Source organism: Hemisphaericaspora subhashii (assembly GCF_019202705.1).
Source record: "Hemisphaericaspora subhashii strain CBS 10753 chromosome Unknown scaffold48, whole genome shotgun sequence".
NCBI classification, from domain to species: domain Eukaryota; kingdom Fungi; phylum Ascomycota; class Pichiomycetes; order Serinales; family Debaryomycetaceae; genus Hemisphaericaspora; species Hemisphaericaspora subhashii.
The window spans coordinates 63860-76181 of NW_026057298.1; the positions used below are offsets into that span (position 1 = coordinate 63860).

General features: G+C 35.1%; 6 protein-coding genes and 1 pseudogene across 7 annotated transcripts; 2 read left to right on the forward strand and 5 right to left on the reverse strand. All coding sequences in view use genetic code 12, as the record gives it.

Moving 5' to 3' along the window:
• Window positions 1-68: 68 nt before the first annotated feature.
• J8A68_002933 lies at window positions 69-1763 on the reverse strand (annotated as a pseudogene). The gene is made up of 2 exons: window positions 1649-1763; window positions 69-1531 (listed from the first exon to the last, which is right to left on the reverse strand). Coding segments are annotated over exons 1-2 (1578 nt in total).
• Window positions 1764-3123: 1360 nt separating this feature from the next.
• Window positions 3124-3447, forward strand: SMD3 (mRNA splicing protein; the record flags this gene model as incomplete). The annotated part of the gene is made up of 1 exon (XM_049406735.1): window positions 3124-3447. The coding sequence occupies one exon, from the start codon at window positions 3124-3126 to the stop codon at window positions 3445-3447; it is 324 nt and encodes a 107-aa protein (XP_049263781.1).
• A 116-nt stretch (window positions 3448-3563) lies between these two features.
• Window positions 3564-5051, reverse strand: GLR1 (glutathione-disulfide reductase; the record flags this gene model as incomplete). The annotated part of the gene is made up of 1 exon (XM_049406737.1): window positions 3564-5051. One exon carries the CDS (start codon window positions 5049-5051, stop codon window positions 3564-3566), a length of 1488 nt encoding a protein of 495 aa, XP_049263782.1.
• A 636-nt stretch (window positions 5052-5687) lies between these two features.
• On the reverse strand, window positions 5688-6731 carry J8A68_002936 (uncharacterized protein; the record flags this gene model as incomplete). The annotated part of the gene is made up of 1 exon (XM_049406738.1): window positions 5688-6731. The coding sequence occupies one exon, from the start codon at window positions 6729-6731 to the stop codon at window positions 5688-5690; it is 1044 nt and encodes a 347-aa protein (XP_049263783.1).
• Window positions 6732-6767: 36 nt separating this feature from the next.
• On the reverse strand, window positions 6768-7256 carry J8A68_002937 (uncharacterized protein; the record flags this gene model as incomplete). Its single annotated transcript, XM_049406739.1, has 1 exon — window positions 6768-7256. The coding sequence occupies one exon, from the start codon at window positions 7254-7256 to the stop codon at window positions 6768-6770; it is 489 nt and encodes a 162-aa protein (XP_049263784.1).
• A 585-nt stretch (window positions 7257-7841) lies between these two features.
• Window positions 7842-8780, forward strand: J8A68_002938 (40S ribosomal protein uS17; the record flags this gene model as incomplete). Its single annotated transcript, XM_049406740.1, has 2 exons — window positions 7842-7886; window positions 8358-8780. The coding sequence occupies 2 exons, from the start codon at window positions 7842-7844 to the stop codon at window positions 8778-8780; spliced, it is 468 nt and encodes a 155-aa protein (XP_049263785.1).
• A 196-nt stretch (window positions 8781-8976) lies between these two features.
• Window positions 8977-12253, reverse strand: SPO1 (putative carboxylic ester hydrolase; the record flags this gene model as incomplete). Its single annotated transcript, XM_049406741.1, has 3 exons — window positions 8977-9638; window positions 10035-12066; window positions 12128-12253. The coding sequence occupies 3 exons, from the start codon at window positions 12251-12253 to the stop codon at window positions 8977-8979; spliced, it is 2820 nt and encodes a 939-aa protein (XP_049263786.1).
• Between the last annotated feature and the right edge of the window lie 69 nt (window positions 12254-12322).

Consider the following 12322-nt stretch of genomic DNA (forward strand, 5'->3'; position numbering starts at 1 on the left):
AAATGTATATAAATTGACAATTCTAATAAGTTCCATCCATAAATTGCATACATTAAACCTCAATTCTTTCACTTTATTCTTCTTCTTCGATTCTGATGGTTTATAATTGATAAATTNCTCAATTCTTTCACTTTATTCTTCTTCTTCGATTCTGATGGTTTATAATTGATAAATTCAGGATGTTTCCAAATCTCAATCCCACCACCATCATCATCATCATCATCGCCAATCACAATCCCCAAAGTCTTCACAAACAACTCCATAAACCCATCTCCACTACCGGTCTTGATCTGCATCTTCAACAACCCCAAACATACAGCCACAACCGGCAATCCATTCATTCCAATATCAATATATTCACCCACAAACTCATTCACCTCCTCATTCACACACCTCTCCAGCTCCCCTTTACGTCTGCCGAGAATCTCCTTATATCTCCCATCCACTCCCCAAACATCCTCCCATTTCTCAACCATCTCCTCAATGATAATGGTCAACATACATAGGTATATCCCCGTTTGTTTTAATCCTTCAAGATTAGCAAAAGAAGTATGATGATATAACATCCCCTGGGAACCTCGAGTTATGATATCATGAATCTGGGCCTTATATAATCCAAATATATTACTATATTCATATCGTGAATGATCATGGACATATTCGTCGACTAATTGGTGTAAGATGCCGTCGTCTAGTATGTGTTTTCCCAGTTGTCCAATTAGGATTCGTTGCCAGAGATTGGATAATTTTGATGTGGGATCGGCATTGGATTCTTTCTTCCTGTTGGTGATGGTGGTCGTTTTGGTGGGGTGGGAATAAGGACAGGTTTTCTTTGGACTTGGAGTTGTTTCTTCATTCATGAAATTGAAATCGCATTCAACGACTGGACATCGATGGATATCTGACCCATTTGAGATTCCATTAGATGATGATGATGTGGTGGTGAAATCGATTTCTTTGATTTTGCTGCGTTTCGAATGTGGACAGGACAGTTGTGCTCGGGATTGGAGTTGTTTTTGGGGTTTTTGTTGTTGTTGTTGCTGTTTTAGTTGATTCATTTTATATAAATGATATATCTTTTGAAGATTGGTAATCTTACACCAAAGTGCAGTTAAATGAGGATCTATTTTAATCAAACTTATCCAAGAATATAAATCAACCCTCTTTTCCTCCACCTTCCCTTCCATCCTCAGCTTATTACTACTCTCTCCATTATTCAATATCATATAATCCTCCCCAATTTCCAAGTTCTCATTCCCATTATTCATTCCCGGGTTCAACTTCTGCAAAACATTAATCACAACTCTTCGATGATCCTCATTCATATCCATACTCATCCTTCGACTCGATATCATCATATTTCCCGGACTCATCATCATTGGACTCATCCGAGATGATGAACTAGATAATTGTGAAAGCACGGCCATTTGTCTCTTCAAATCATCAATCTCCTTTCTCTGAATCCCAATGATTCGGTCTTGTTCCTTTTTGAAATTCTTAAATACTTCAGTATCCTCAATCCTACCACTCTCTATAGCCTGTTGATGATGTTGGATCTCGGGTTGAGGAGGGCTGGTGGCGCACCACCGGGTTACCCCAACCTATATACATGTATCTACAGGATGAGGCAAGGCCTCACATCCTCCACATGGTCGGTCTTTGTCACATTTGACTTTTCGTTTCTTACAAGCGAGACATGAGACTGGGACTCGCTTTCGTTGTCTTTTTTTAGGTTGGTTGTTGTCTATAGGGTGGTCTGACATATCGCTGGTTGTGCTGAGTGTTAGGAAACTCGTATGATGATGATGATGTACTATGTCTGTATATTTATAATAATTAGTAAATTATTTTTCTGATATGATCACATTGGTGATTAAAATTCCGTTAACAATGAGAATGCGCATCCGTTTTTCTTCTTATGATTTTTTCTGGGCATTTTCATTAAAATCAAATGGATCTGGTAAGTTATAGTGTATAATCGAATATTAGCGATATATCCGATGGTCTAACATAAAATACACAAAAGATATTCCCCATTGGCTCCATTTCGATATTTTCTCTTTTCCATTTCTAGAAACCAAAGTATAACCTGAAATTATGCCGATGCCGAAGCCTAAGCCTCACAATTCAAAAGGAAACATATGAGTAGTGCTTGGCTTTTCACAATACTTTGTGAAACCTCCTCCCATGAATGTCTTGGAAGCCATATGGTATAATTCCGGATTATACCCATGTGTGCACGGAATTAAATCCCCATTGTAATGTTTAATTTTTGTGCTGCATAAAGAAGGGTCTAATTTCATCTAAACAATCATAGCCTCAACTTGACCTTCCTTTCTAAATATAATTAGATGCCGACGTGTTTCATGGCATAAACATACGGAACACCTCCCGATATGCTTAAACAATGGAAAGAGGAAGCGAATGAAATCTGTCTGTTTCTTTCCGTATCCGACTCCCGACGCATCCATTTGAAGTAATAGTACGTCATTAGTGCATGACATGGACTATATAGGTAATTTCATACGGACTTTATAGGTAGTTTATTGCTAGATAGTTTTCTTCGTCGGTGTTACATTTATTTGCAACTGGAATTTGATATTGCTGGGTTCACTTTTGAGATGATCGATGATGATTAATACCTCGGTTTATAAGAGCTGATGCTCTCTTGTATTCTAGAACATTTTGTTCGACTAACAAGTTGCATAATGGGTTAAGTCTTGGAAATCTTCAATTGTCTTGTTTTACAATAATTTGAGCAACTTCCAACCAATCAATACATAGTAGTACCAACAAGTCTAGGAAACATACCATAGAAAATTGTAAAAACAAAAATAAATATCTTCCCAATTAATTGTCTCAGTTGGGGAAGTTACTTACCTGACAAGCTCCAACCGTAATGGATGTTTCTTCAATATAAACATACTTCTATTTCACTTTGGCTTGAATGGAAGATTTTTGGCAACCAAACAAAATCTCACTTTCTGGACTGAAGAAAAAAATGGCAACCCTCTTCGCAAATCTCATTCCTCATCAAATCTATCCCAAACATACAACTATCCATCAACTTACCATTACATCCCCATTCCCCAATCCATTCGTTAATATCACATCACCCACACAATGTCAGCAGGTATACCAGTCCGACTCCTCAATGAAGCCCAAGGTCATATAATATCCATAGAATTAACCACGGGAGACACATATCGAGGCAAACTTCTCGAAAATGAAGATAATATGAATCTATCATTATATGATGTCGTTATAACTAAGGGAAGAACTGGCGAAACTTCATATATGAATCAAGTATTTGTCAGAGGATCAATGATTAGATTTATTAGTGTGCCTGATATTTTAAAGAATGCGCCTATGTTTTTTATGAAACCGGGTGATAAACCAAAACCACCAATTAGGGGCCCTCCTCCAAAACGATCAAGGCAGTACTAGAGAGAGGATAGAAGACGAGTGTTGATTCAGTTCTGAGTAGTGTATATTTAAAATTAATTTATATAAACGATGTATAGATAACCTTAAAACAAACATAGTGTAAAATAGAGGAAGACTTATACCATAGTGACTAATTCTTCAGCAGATGTAGGATGAATAGCTACACAATTATCAAAATCTTTCTTAGTAGCACCCATCTTAATAGCAACACCGAATCCTTGTAAGATTTCAGCACTATAATCACCAACCATATGTAATCCGACGACCTTTTCATCAGGACCGGCACAAATTATCTTATATCCAGTTGGAGCCTTATCATGATCACTATCCATCATAGCATAATACATTCCTGTGAATTTTGAACTATATACTTTGATATTTTCTTCACCATATTTTTCAATTGCTTTCTTGGTAGATAATCCAATTGAACCAGCTTCAGGATGAGAAAAGATTGCTGATGGGATATTTTCATAATCTAATTTATCTTTAGCAAATTCAGGTCCACCAAATAATCGATTAGATAATTTTCTACCAGCGGCAATTGCCACTGGAGTTAATTCAGCTTGGGCAATCACGTCACCAAGAGAAAAGATCTTGGGGTTAGTAGTGACTTGATATTCATCGGTAATGATTTTATGTTTATGATCAATTTCAACTCCGACTTTTTCTAATCCAATATCAATCAATGCATGTCTACCTACTGTCCAAACTAATTCATCAACTTCCAATTCAGTACCATTACCTAATACAACCTTCTTTCTACCATTTTCGGAAGGTCCACAACTGACAACCCCACCTGATTTTTTATGAATATTAATACCTAATTTATTTTCATAATGGTCAGTGATTGTATTTTGGATCAAATCATCAAATGAACGTAAGACAGTTTCACCTCTAATAATGAAATGAACTTCACTTCCAAAACTACTGAAAATACCAGATAATTCAACTCCAATATATCCAGCACCAACAACAGCAACTGTTTTAGGTTGTTGTTCTAATTCAAAGAATCCATCAGAAGTAATACCTAAATCACATCCACCAATTTGTGGTGGAACAATAGGAGCACCACCAGTGGCAATTAAAACTTTGTCAGCTGCGAAAACCAATTTCTCATCCTTTTTATAAGTCTTGTCACCACCCAAGAATTCAATCTCTTGATCAGCACTCAAAGTAACTTCAACATCAGCATCAGAATTAATAAATTTCCCAAATCCATACAAAAAATCAACCTTTTCTCTTCTTAAATTATTTTCATAAATCCCATTCAATCTCTTCACATAAGCATCTCTTTTTTCTTTAATCCCCTTCCATTCAAAATCCCCATGATTAGTCTCTTGAACCTCAGCCGATAATCCATATGCTTTCAATTGATGTTTCTTATGGGCCAAATCAGCAGCATACCACATGACTTTCTTAGGCACACATCCGACATTAACACAAGTCCCTCCAAGTTTCTTATATTTGGATTCGACTAAGAGGACTTTTGCCCCATATTTGGCGGCACGACGGGCGGAGGCAACACCACCTGATCCGCCACCGATAACGAGATAGTCATATTTGGCGATTGGAGTTTGTTGTTGTTGGGCAATTGTTGGGGTCATTGAGAATTGTCTGGCTATGAATGATAATCTATTGTTGATAATTGAGTAGTAGTTATGAGTTCTTATTTACAAATTACCAAATTTGTAACCGTTCTTTCTTGAGAAATACCCCTTCTTAGTTAGTATTTAAACTAAAAAAAATTAATAATCAAAATGAAAAATTCGTTTGAGTCAATCAATCAATCAATTACGGCGTAAACGGAAAATTCTATTTTTTCTTTGTCGCATCTCTTTCCTAAGGGGGTCGTAAGGTTAAGACATGATACCACCGGCCGAGACAAGAGATTATTGACTTCTGAAATTTTTAAATTTCTGGTTTATTACAAATGTGTCANCTTTCCTAAGGGGGTCGTAAGGTTAAGACATGATACCACCGGCCGAGACAAGAGAATTATTGACTCCTGAAATTTTTGATTTCTTGTTTATTGTCTATGTGTCAATTTGACACATCAAACCCCGTGAATCGGAGTGTGTCATCCGCTTGTTCTGTTTCTTCTTCTAGAAGGCCAAAAGAACAATTAGCTGATCGGTAAGCCAAATTCGCTTTAGATCTTATTTAGATGCGAATATTTATGTCTTTTCTATCCCGGAGATACGAACTTTATTTCTAGACCTATGCAACGTATACACACATGACTACTCTTGTTTAATATACTTTCTCAATTGTCCCACAGTAAACTCTATCAATTCCTTATCCATATCCCCATTCCCGAGATCTTCATCACCATGTTCATCCATTCTATGATCAATAATATCTTCACTATCAAAACTAAACTCTCGATATTCTTCATCATCTTTACTATCAGTTATTATTCCTTCATATTGATTAATATTTCGATCATATATCCTATCCAATCTCCTTCTCATCATCTCTTGAACCCTATCAAGATCGAATTCATTATTATTGGTCAGATCTTCAATTGACTGAGAATTTCGTCTTCTGGTATTATACTTCGATGTCATCGAATTGTTATCCGATGATGATGTTACTCCTTTAAAATTCTGCATCATCTCTTCTTGAATCTGAATAAACGCCTTATTCTCCTCAATCAAAGCCGACATCTCCTCTTTATCCTCATTCATACATCTCTGAACACTAGACAAACTATCAATCGGAGAATAATGAGAATTATTAGTCACATATTCTAGATTTAATAAATTTCCATATCCAAATAATCTCGATAATAATTCTTTCTTTTGAGAAATTTGTAATTTTCGTTTATTCCCCATATTTGAAGTCAGTAGTTGTTGATGTTGCATATAGATTCTCTCTTGCTTTGTCATTATTTTACGTTTATATTCAAGTAATTTCTTTCGTTCTTCACGGTCGGGGTCATGGGTTTCATATTGATGTTTCGGGAGTTGTTGGGTTTGTTTATAGGATGATACCAAGATATTGATTTCTCCTTTTGTATATCCTGGAATTGATATTATTGGATTGGTATTAGTATCTTCATTTTCAGGTTCACTTTCTTCAAATTCAGATTCACTGGAGTTGATATTATTATTTCCAAAGATGATATTATGCGATACTCTTTCTGCCGATTCCCATGCTCTAATCTGTGATTCCTTGATTGGAGGAGGTAATCCTCCCCCTTGCATTTCTAGATCTGGAGGATGTTGGGTAAACACTGAATAATCATATGCATTCATATTTGCCGGTTTTCGTAACACAAACATCGATTTATTACTTGATGTATTATTCGAAGGTAAGAGTTAAACTTCTAGAAATTTAAGTAATAAATATATTACAAAGTCCCTAAGTTGCAAATTCAATAATTTCGTCTTGATCAATCTTCCATTCTTTGTCTTCTGTGCAGCATTGGAAGTAGATGTTGACTTCTTCTTCAGTGTCGCATGAGATTGTTGATGTTTCTGTCGTTGGAATCGTTTGGTATTACTCGGTGTACTGATTGTTGAAGAAGAACTTATGGTTCTTGTGGTATGCGCAAATGAAGTATCATTAGGATTTAGAAACATTGATGTATTACTTGCAGGAAGTTGAATTGTTCCTGTGGATGTATCTATAGAAGATACCCTGTAACTATGAGCAGCATGGGGGTTGTGATATTGATGCTGATGCTGATGATATCCATGTTGTTGTTGTTGTCCTTGAGATGGTATATTTGTGAATTTAGGTAAATTATATCTTGACGATATATTATTGGTTGTATTATTATTATTGTTAGTTGCTGATGAATTCATTTGATTTTATTTCATGTGACTTGTGTGTGTATGAATGTAAAATGTTTTCGATATAGCTAGTAGTAAAACAATGGGGTAATTAAATGTGGAGATGTTGAATATGTGTTAGTTGTACTAAATTACATAACCCAAAGGTGAAACGGCTGTACCAATTATCCTCCATAAATCTGAAGGATTAATCCTTCATTAATTGTGAAGGTGAGCATCATTACCAAGACATTTCTGTATACATAACAAAATAAACATTTGAGTTCCCTCTCACAGTCATTAGCAACAGAAAAAAGATTTATGGAGAACAAGAATTATGAGAAATTTGGTCACGTGGTAAACGAATGAAATTAGGGTTGTAACCCTCAAACAACATACGTCAGTGATTATTATTAACAAAAAGCGTGTGATTTATTCACATCAGCGCATTTTAATGATGAGCCGCACACACTCAGTCCATCTACTAACAAAATCCTTTCTCTATTGTATGGAACCCTCACAGTGAGTTTTGCTTACTGCGAGAAAAAAAAGGTTTTAAAATTTTTTTCAATTTTGAAAATCTTTACAGGTGTTTAAGATATTAGGACAACATACAAGATGGCTACCGAATTAACCGTTCAATCTGAAAGAGCTTTCCAAAAGGTTTGTAGATATACATCATGAACTATACAGAAAAGGAATGAATGAAAGTGTTAAGTGCTCGAGTTAGTTGTGGGAGGACAGTGATGGAGATATTTATTGAAAAATTTTGGATATTGAAGAGCATAGAGAGAAACATATCAAATCAAATTCTACTACAAATTATTACAGGAATAGAATGCTACTTCAGTACTAGAGAAGAAATATTCAGAGAACTTGATCAACTAGAAATGTAAGAGGATTTATAAGAAATGACATAGTAATACTATATTCAATGAGGATCAACGTATTATTCATACTACCATAAGACCCGTCTCAACTATAGATATCATTTGTTCAGAACTCGTTATATCAAACTCAACGTCAAGTCATAAACAAAACAGTCCATATCACTCCCCATCATCTGACAACTCTTACTTTCATACATTATTTTCTTTAATACATAGGAACCCTTTTTACTAACAATCATTATAGCAACCACACATCTTCACTAACCCAAAGGCCAAGGCCAACAGAAAGACCAAGAGATGGTACAAGGATGTTGGTTTAGGTTTCAAGACCCCAAAGGCCGCCATTGAAGGTTCTTATATTGACAAGAAGTGTCCATTTGTCGGTACTGTTTCTATCAGAGGTAAGATCTTAACCGGTACTGTTGTTTCCACCAAGATGCACAGAACTATCATCATTAGAAGAGATTACTTACATTATGTTCCAAAATATAACAGATATGAAAAGAGACACAAGAATGTTGCTGCTCACATCTCCCCAGCTTTCCGTGTTTCTGAAGGTGATGTTGTTACTGTTGGTCAATGTAGACCAATCTCTAAGACTGTTAGATTCAACGTCTTAAAGGTTGCTGCTGCCGCTTCTAAATCTAAGAAGTTCTCCAAATTCTAAAGAGAAGGAATAAAATTAGTTTAGCCAATATAAATATATAGTAAATAATTTGTGGGTAATTTATTCTTTTTTAATGTTACATTAGTTCTTATAAGTTAAAGTAAGTATGAAGTCATACATAACACATGTTTGTAATAATAGGAATCGTCTTTATATTTAGTATACACAGTCTGACAACTACACAGCTATAAACTGCCTAAGCATTTGAAGGAGCATCTTTCTTTGTTACTTGCAATCTTCCTTCACCCCATTCAACCAATAAATTAATCAATTCACCATCTTTAGCAAACTTGGCAAAATCATCACTTCCACCTCTACTTTCTAAAGTCTTACCAACTAATACATTAGGCACGGTTCCTCTACCTGTTTTCTCCTTTAAATAAGCTTGTAATTCAGGACCATGCTCATGTTTATCTAATTCAACAATATTGAATTGTGGAGTGAATTCATAAGTTTGAAGTAATTCTTTAAGTCTTGCAGAAAATGGACAGAAAGTTTTTGAAAATACAGTCATGGGAGATAAGGATCTTATATCGATTAAATCCTTTTCTGGATCATATGCCCCGTTATCTGCAGCAGGATTGTCGTTCTTGGCTCCTGTTGATCCTCCTTGTTTTGAGGATTGAACTTCTTGATTTATCTTTTGATTAATTTCTTCATCTGCTTTATCATCATTGGCAGAATCAATTATTTTATTAGAAATATCAACATTATTATTATTATTGTTGTTGTTGTTGTTGGTTGTTGGTTTCTTTAATTCTGCTGGATTATGAGCTGCATGCTTATTACCTATTTGGTCAGATGCTTGAGCATGTACCATAGCAGCAGCATTTTGTCCTGTACGATGTAATATAAACACTAAGACAAATACAAGGGCTGTAAGTCCAATAATTTTTATTTGTCTAATTCCAGCCATGCTGCTTTATTATTCCTTTATGTGTCTATGAAGATGAGTATAATTTAAGTTTGTATAGAATCTCTGTCAATCAACTGTTCTGTTCTCTGTAAAGATCAAAGGGTGAAGTTTTGATTGATGTCTAATTTAGGAAAAATATGTTAAAAGAAAATTTCTGGTCAAAGAAAAAAGCAACTTGCTGTACAAAATTATTTTTTATTGATTTCAGTCACGCGCCTTTCTCTCTCCAGATTGATCTTCCTCCAGCCATACAATACAATAGACTAACTATACAATACAATAGATTTTGACTCTGACTCTACTCTCTAATATACAACATGACTACGGCTACCTCCAACAATAAACCTCATAACAAGTTTCACAAGTTTTTGGTATGACAAAATCACTTTGCTTCTTCCTCATCTTTTTCTTCTCACTATAACTTCCATATTGAATTCTATCAAATTCTCTCTTTAAGATTATACAATTTAAACATATTGGATATAAAGTAGAATTCATAAAAGTAGCCAAATTATATCCATTATTAATCATTCCATTTACTTCTTCTTTATTATAACTTAATTGAAACGTTGAAGTATTGGCTGCAAAACTATAATTATAATTACTATAATAAACAACTACTGGAGGTAATTCCATTTCTTTATATAATGATCCAGTGACTACTGGTTCCAATGTCTCATAATCTCTCAAAATATCACATCCAAGAAATAATGGTCTCCCAACTAATCCATCTCTTACTATCTCTTCCAGGGTAGGAACTCTGGGGAATATGGATTTTATAATTGAAGTATTTGGAACTTGAAAATATTGGATTCCAACATGAGTATTATTCAATTGGTTATATCGATTTGATGTCTTTTGTAATACGGTTCCATTAGGGAAATTATCCCTCTCACAACTCATATCAAATGCAATTATTATATCCACTTTTCTAGCCGATCTTAAAAATGGTTGAAATGGGATATTTTGTCCATCATCTCCTCCATCAACTAAATATAAATCAGAACTTTCAGCAATTGTACTTGATGAATCACCGCTAATAAATTGATAAAATGGATTTGGCGAATATAAAGCATAATCAGGATGTAGTTGTGGACTCTTGAGTGATTTCCATTCTGAACTTAATCCAAATGATTTTAATATACTTTCAATGGCCAATGTAGTCTCCAGTTGAAAATTATTTAATAGTTTATAAACATATACAAAGATATGATTAAACAATGAACTTGATGTCCCAGTTATAAACCCAACATTATCAAACCCTGACGTACAATAACTATAATTTTCATTATCGGTCTTATGTATTGATTTCCCATTATTTAAATGTGATCCAAGGTATTTTATCGGTACGAAAGCATTCAAATATGAATCCCAAGATCCAAATTCATATGGAGTAAATTCAAACACATGAGAATCCAAACTACTTGTCTCCAGTTGTCCAGGATCTTTCTCCACCGTTCCAATTATGGGGAATGGTTGTTCATAATTCAAAAATGATCCAAGTGATTCAGTCGCGGCGGTGATTGTAACCCCAGGTGTTCGGGCTTGTGATGTAAATATCCTTCTGGCTAATGCTCGACCCCAATAATCAGTTAGACTAGTATGATACCCTGCTCGTTTCTTGTCCTTGACTTCTATAAGTAATTCTTTATAAAACTTTAAATATTCTTTCAATGCAATTTCTTTGTTCAGATTATTAGTAGCATTCCAAGCAGCACTTCCTTTTGGTTTTGAGAATAAATTCCTCACCCAGGTATACAACAACGTACTATCCTCTTCTTCTATCCCACCATCTTTGACTTGTTCAGATATGGGTATAGTCAGATTTGTTTTCCCAAAACTAAAAAACCTAAGAATATTCCCAAAAATTCCCCCCTGTTGTTGTTTTTGTTCCTTCCTCTTTATCCCAGTTTCATTACTTATCGTCAGCTTCTCCAGAATATGTCGCTGAACATCCCCCGGATCAAAATTCGGCACCCCCAGCAACAACAGATCCTGCAAATTCCATCCATCATTCCTACTATTCACAAGCCCATGAATCGGCACGAAATCATTCACGAAATTACTCATAACCAACCAACTCCCGCCCGATATCCCACCAATATATGTCGAAGCTTGCAAGATCCCACCTAAGGGAGACAGATCTGGATTTCGACAATCTAATGACGATAATATCCCGGCTCCGGATAACATTGATCGATATCCCCCACCTGAGAAGGCAAGTGCTATAATTGTTGGTTTTGATTTATTGGAAAAGAAGGATTCGATGTCGAATTTGGGAATTTTGTTGTGATACAATAGTGATTTTAGAAATGGTTCTGTTTTTAGGTTTCGATTGGAGATGTAGGTTTGTTCTTCCTTACAGAGGGTCTAGGGACAATTTGTTAGTAGTTGATTATAATCGAAGATGGTAATTGGGTGGTGTACGTACTTCATTCGCTTGTCTTATTAGTGAATGAGATGGACATAGTACTGAATATGGTGCATATGATAGATTCCACATTCGTGGTTCAATTTGTTGACTGAAATTTTTATATAATAATTTATTAGAATCCATATTTGAATGTTTTGAAGATTGAATGGTTGAAGATAGTAGAGCTATACTTTCACATAGAGTCAATACTGT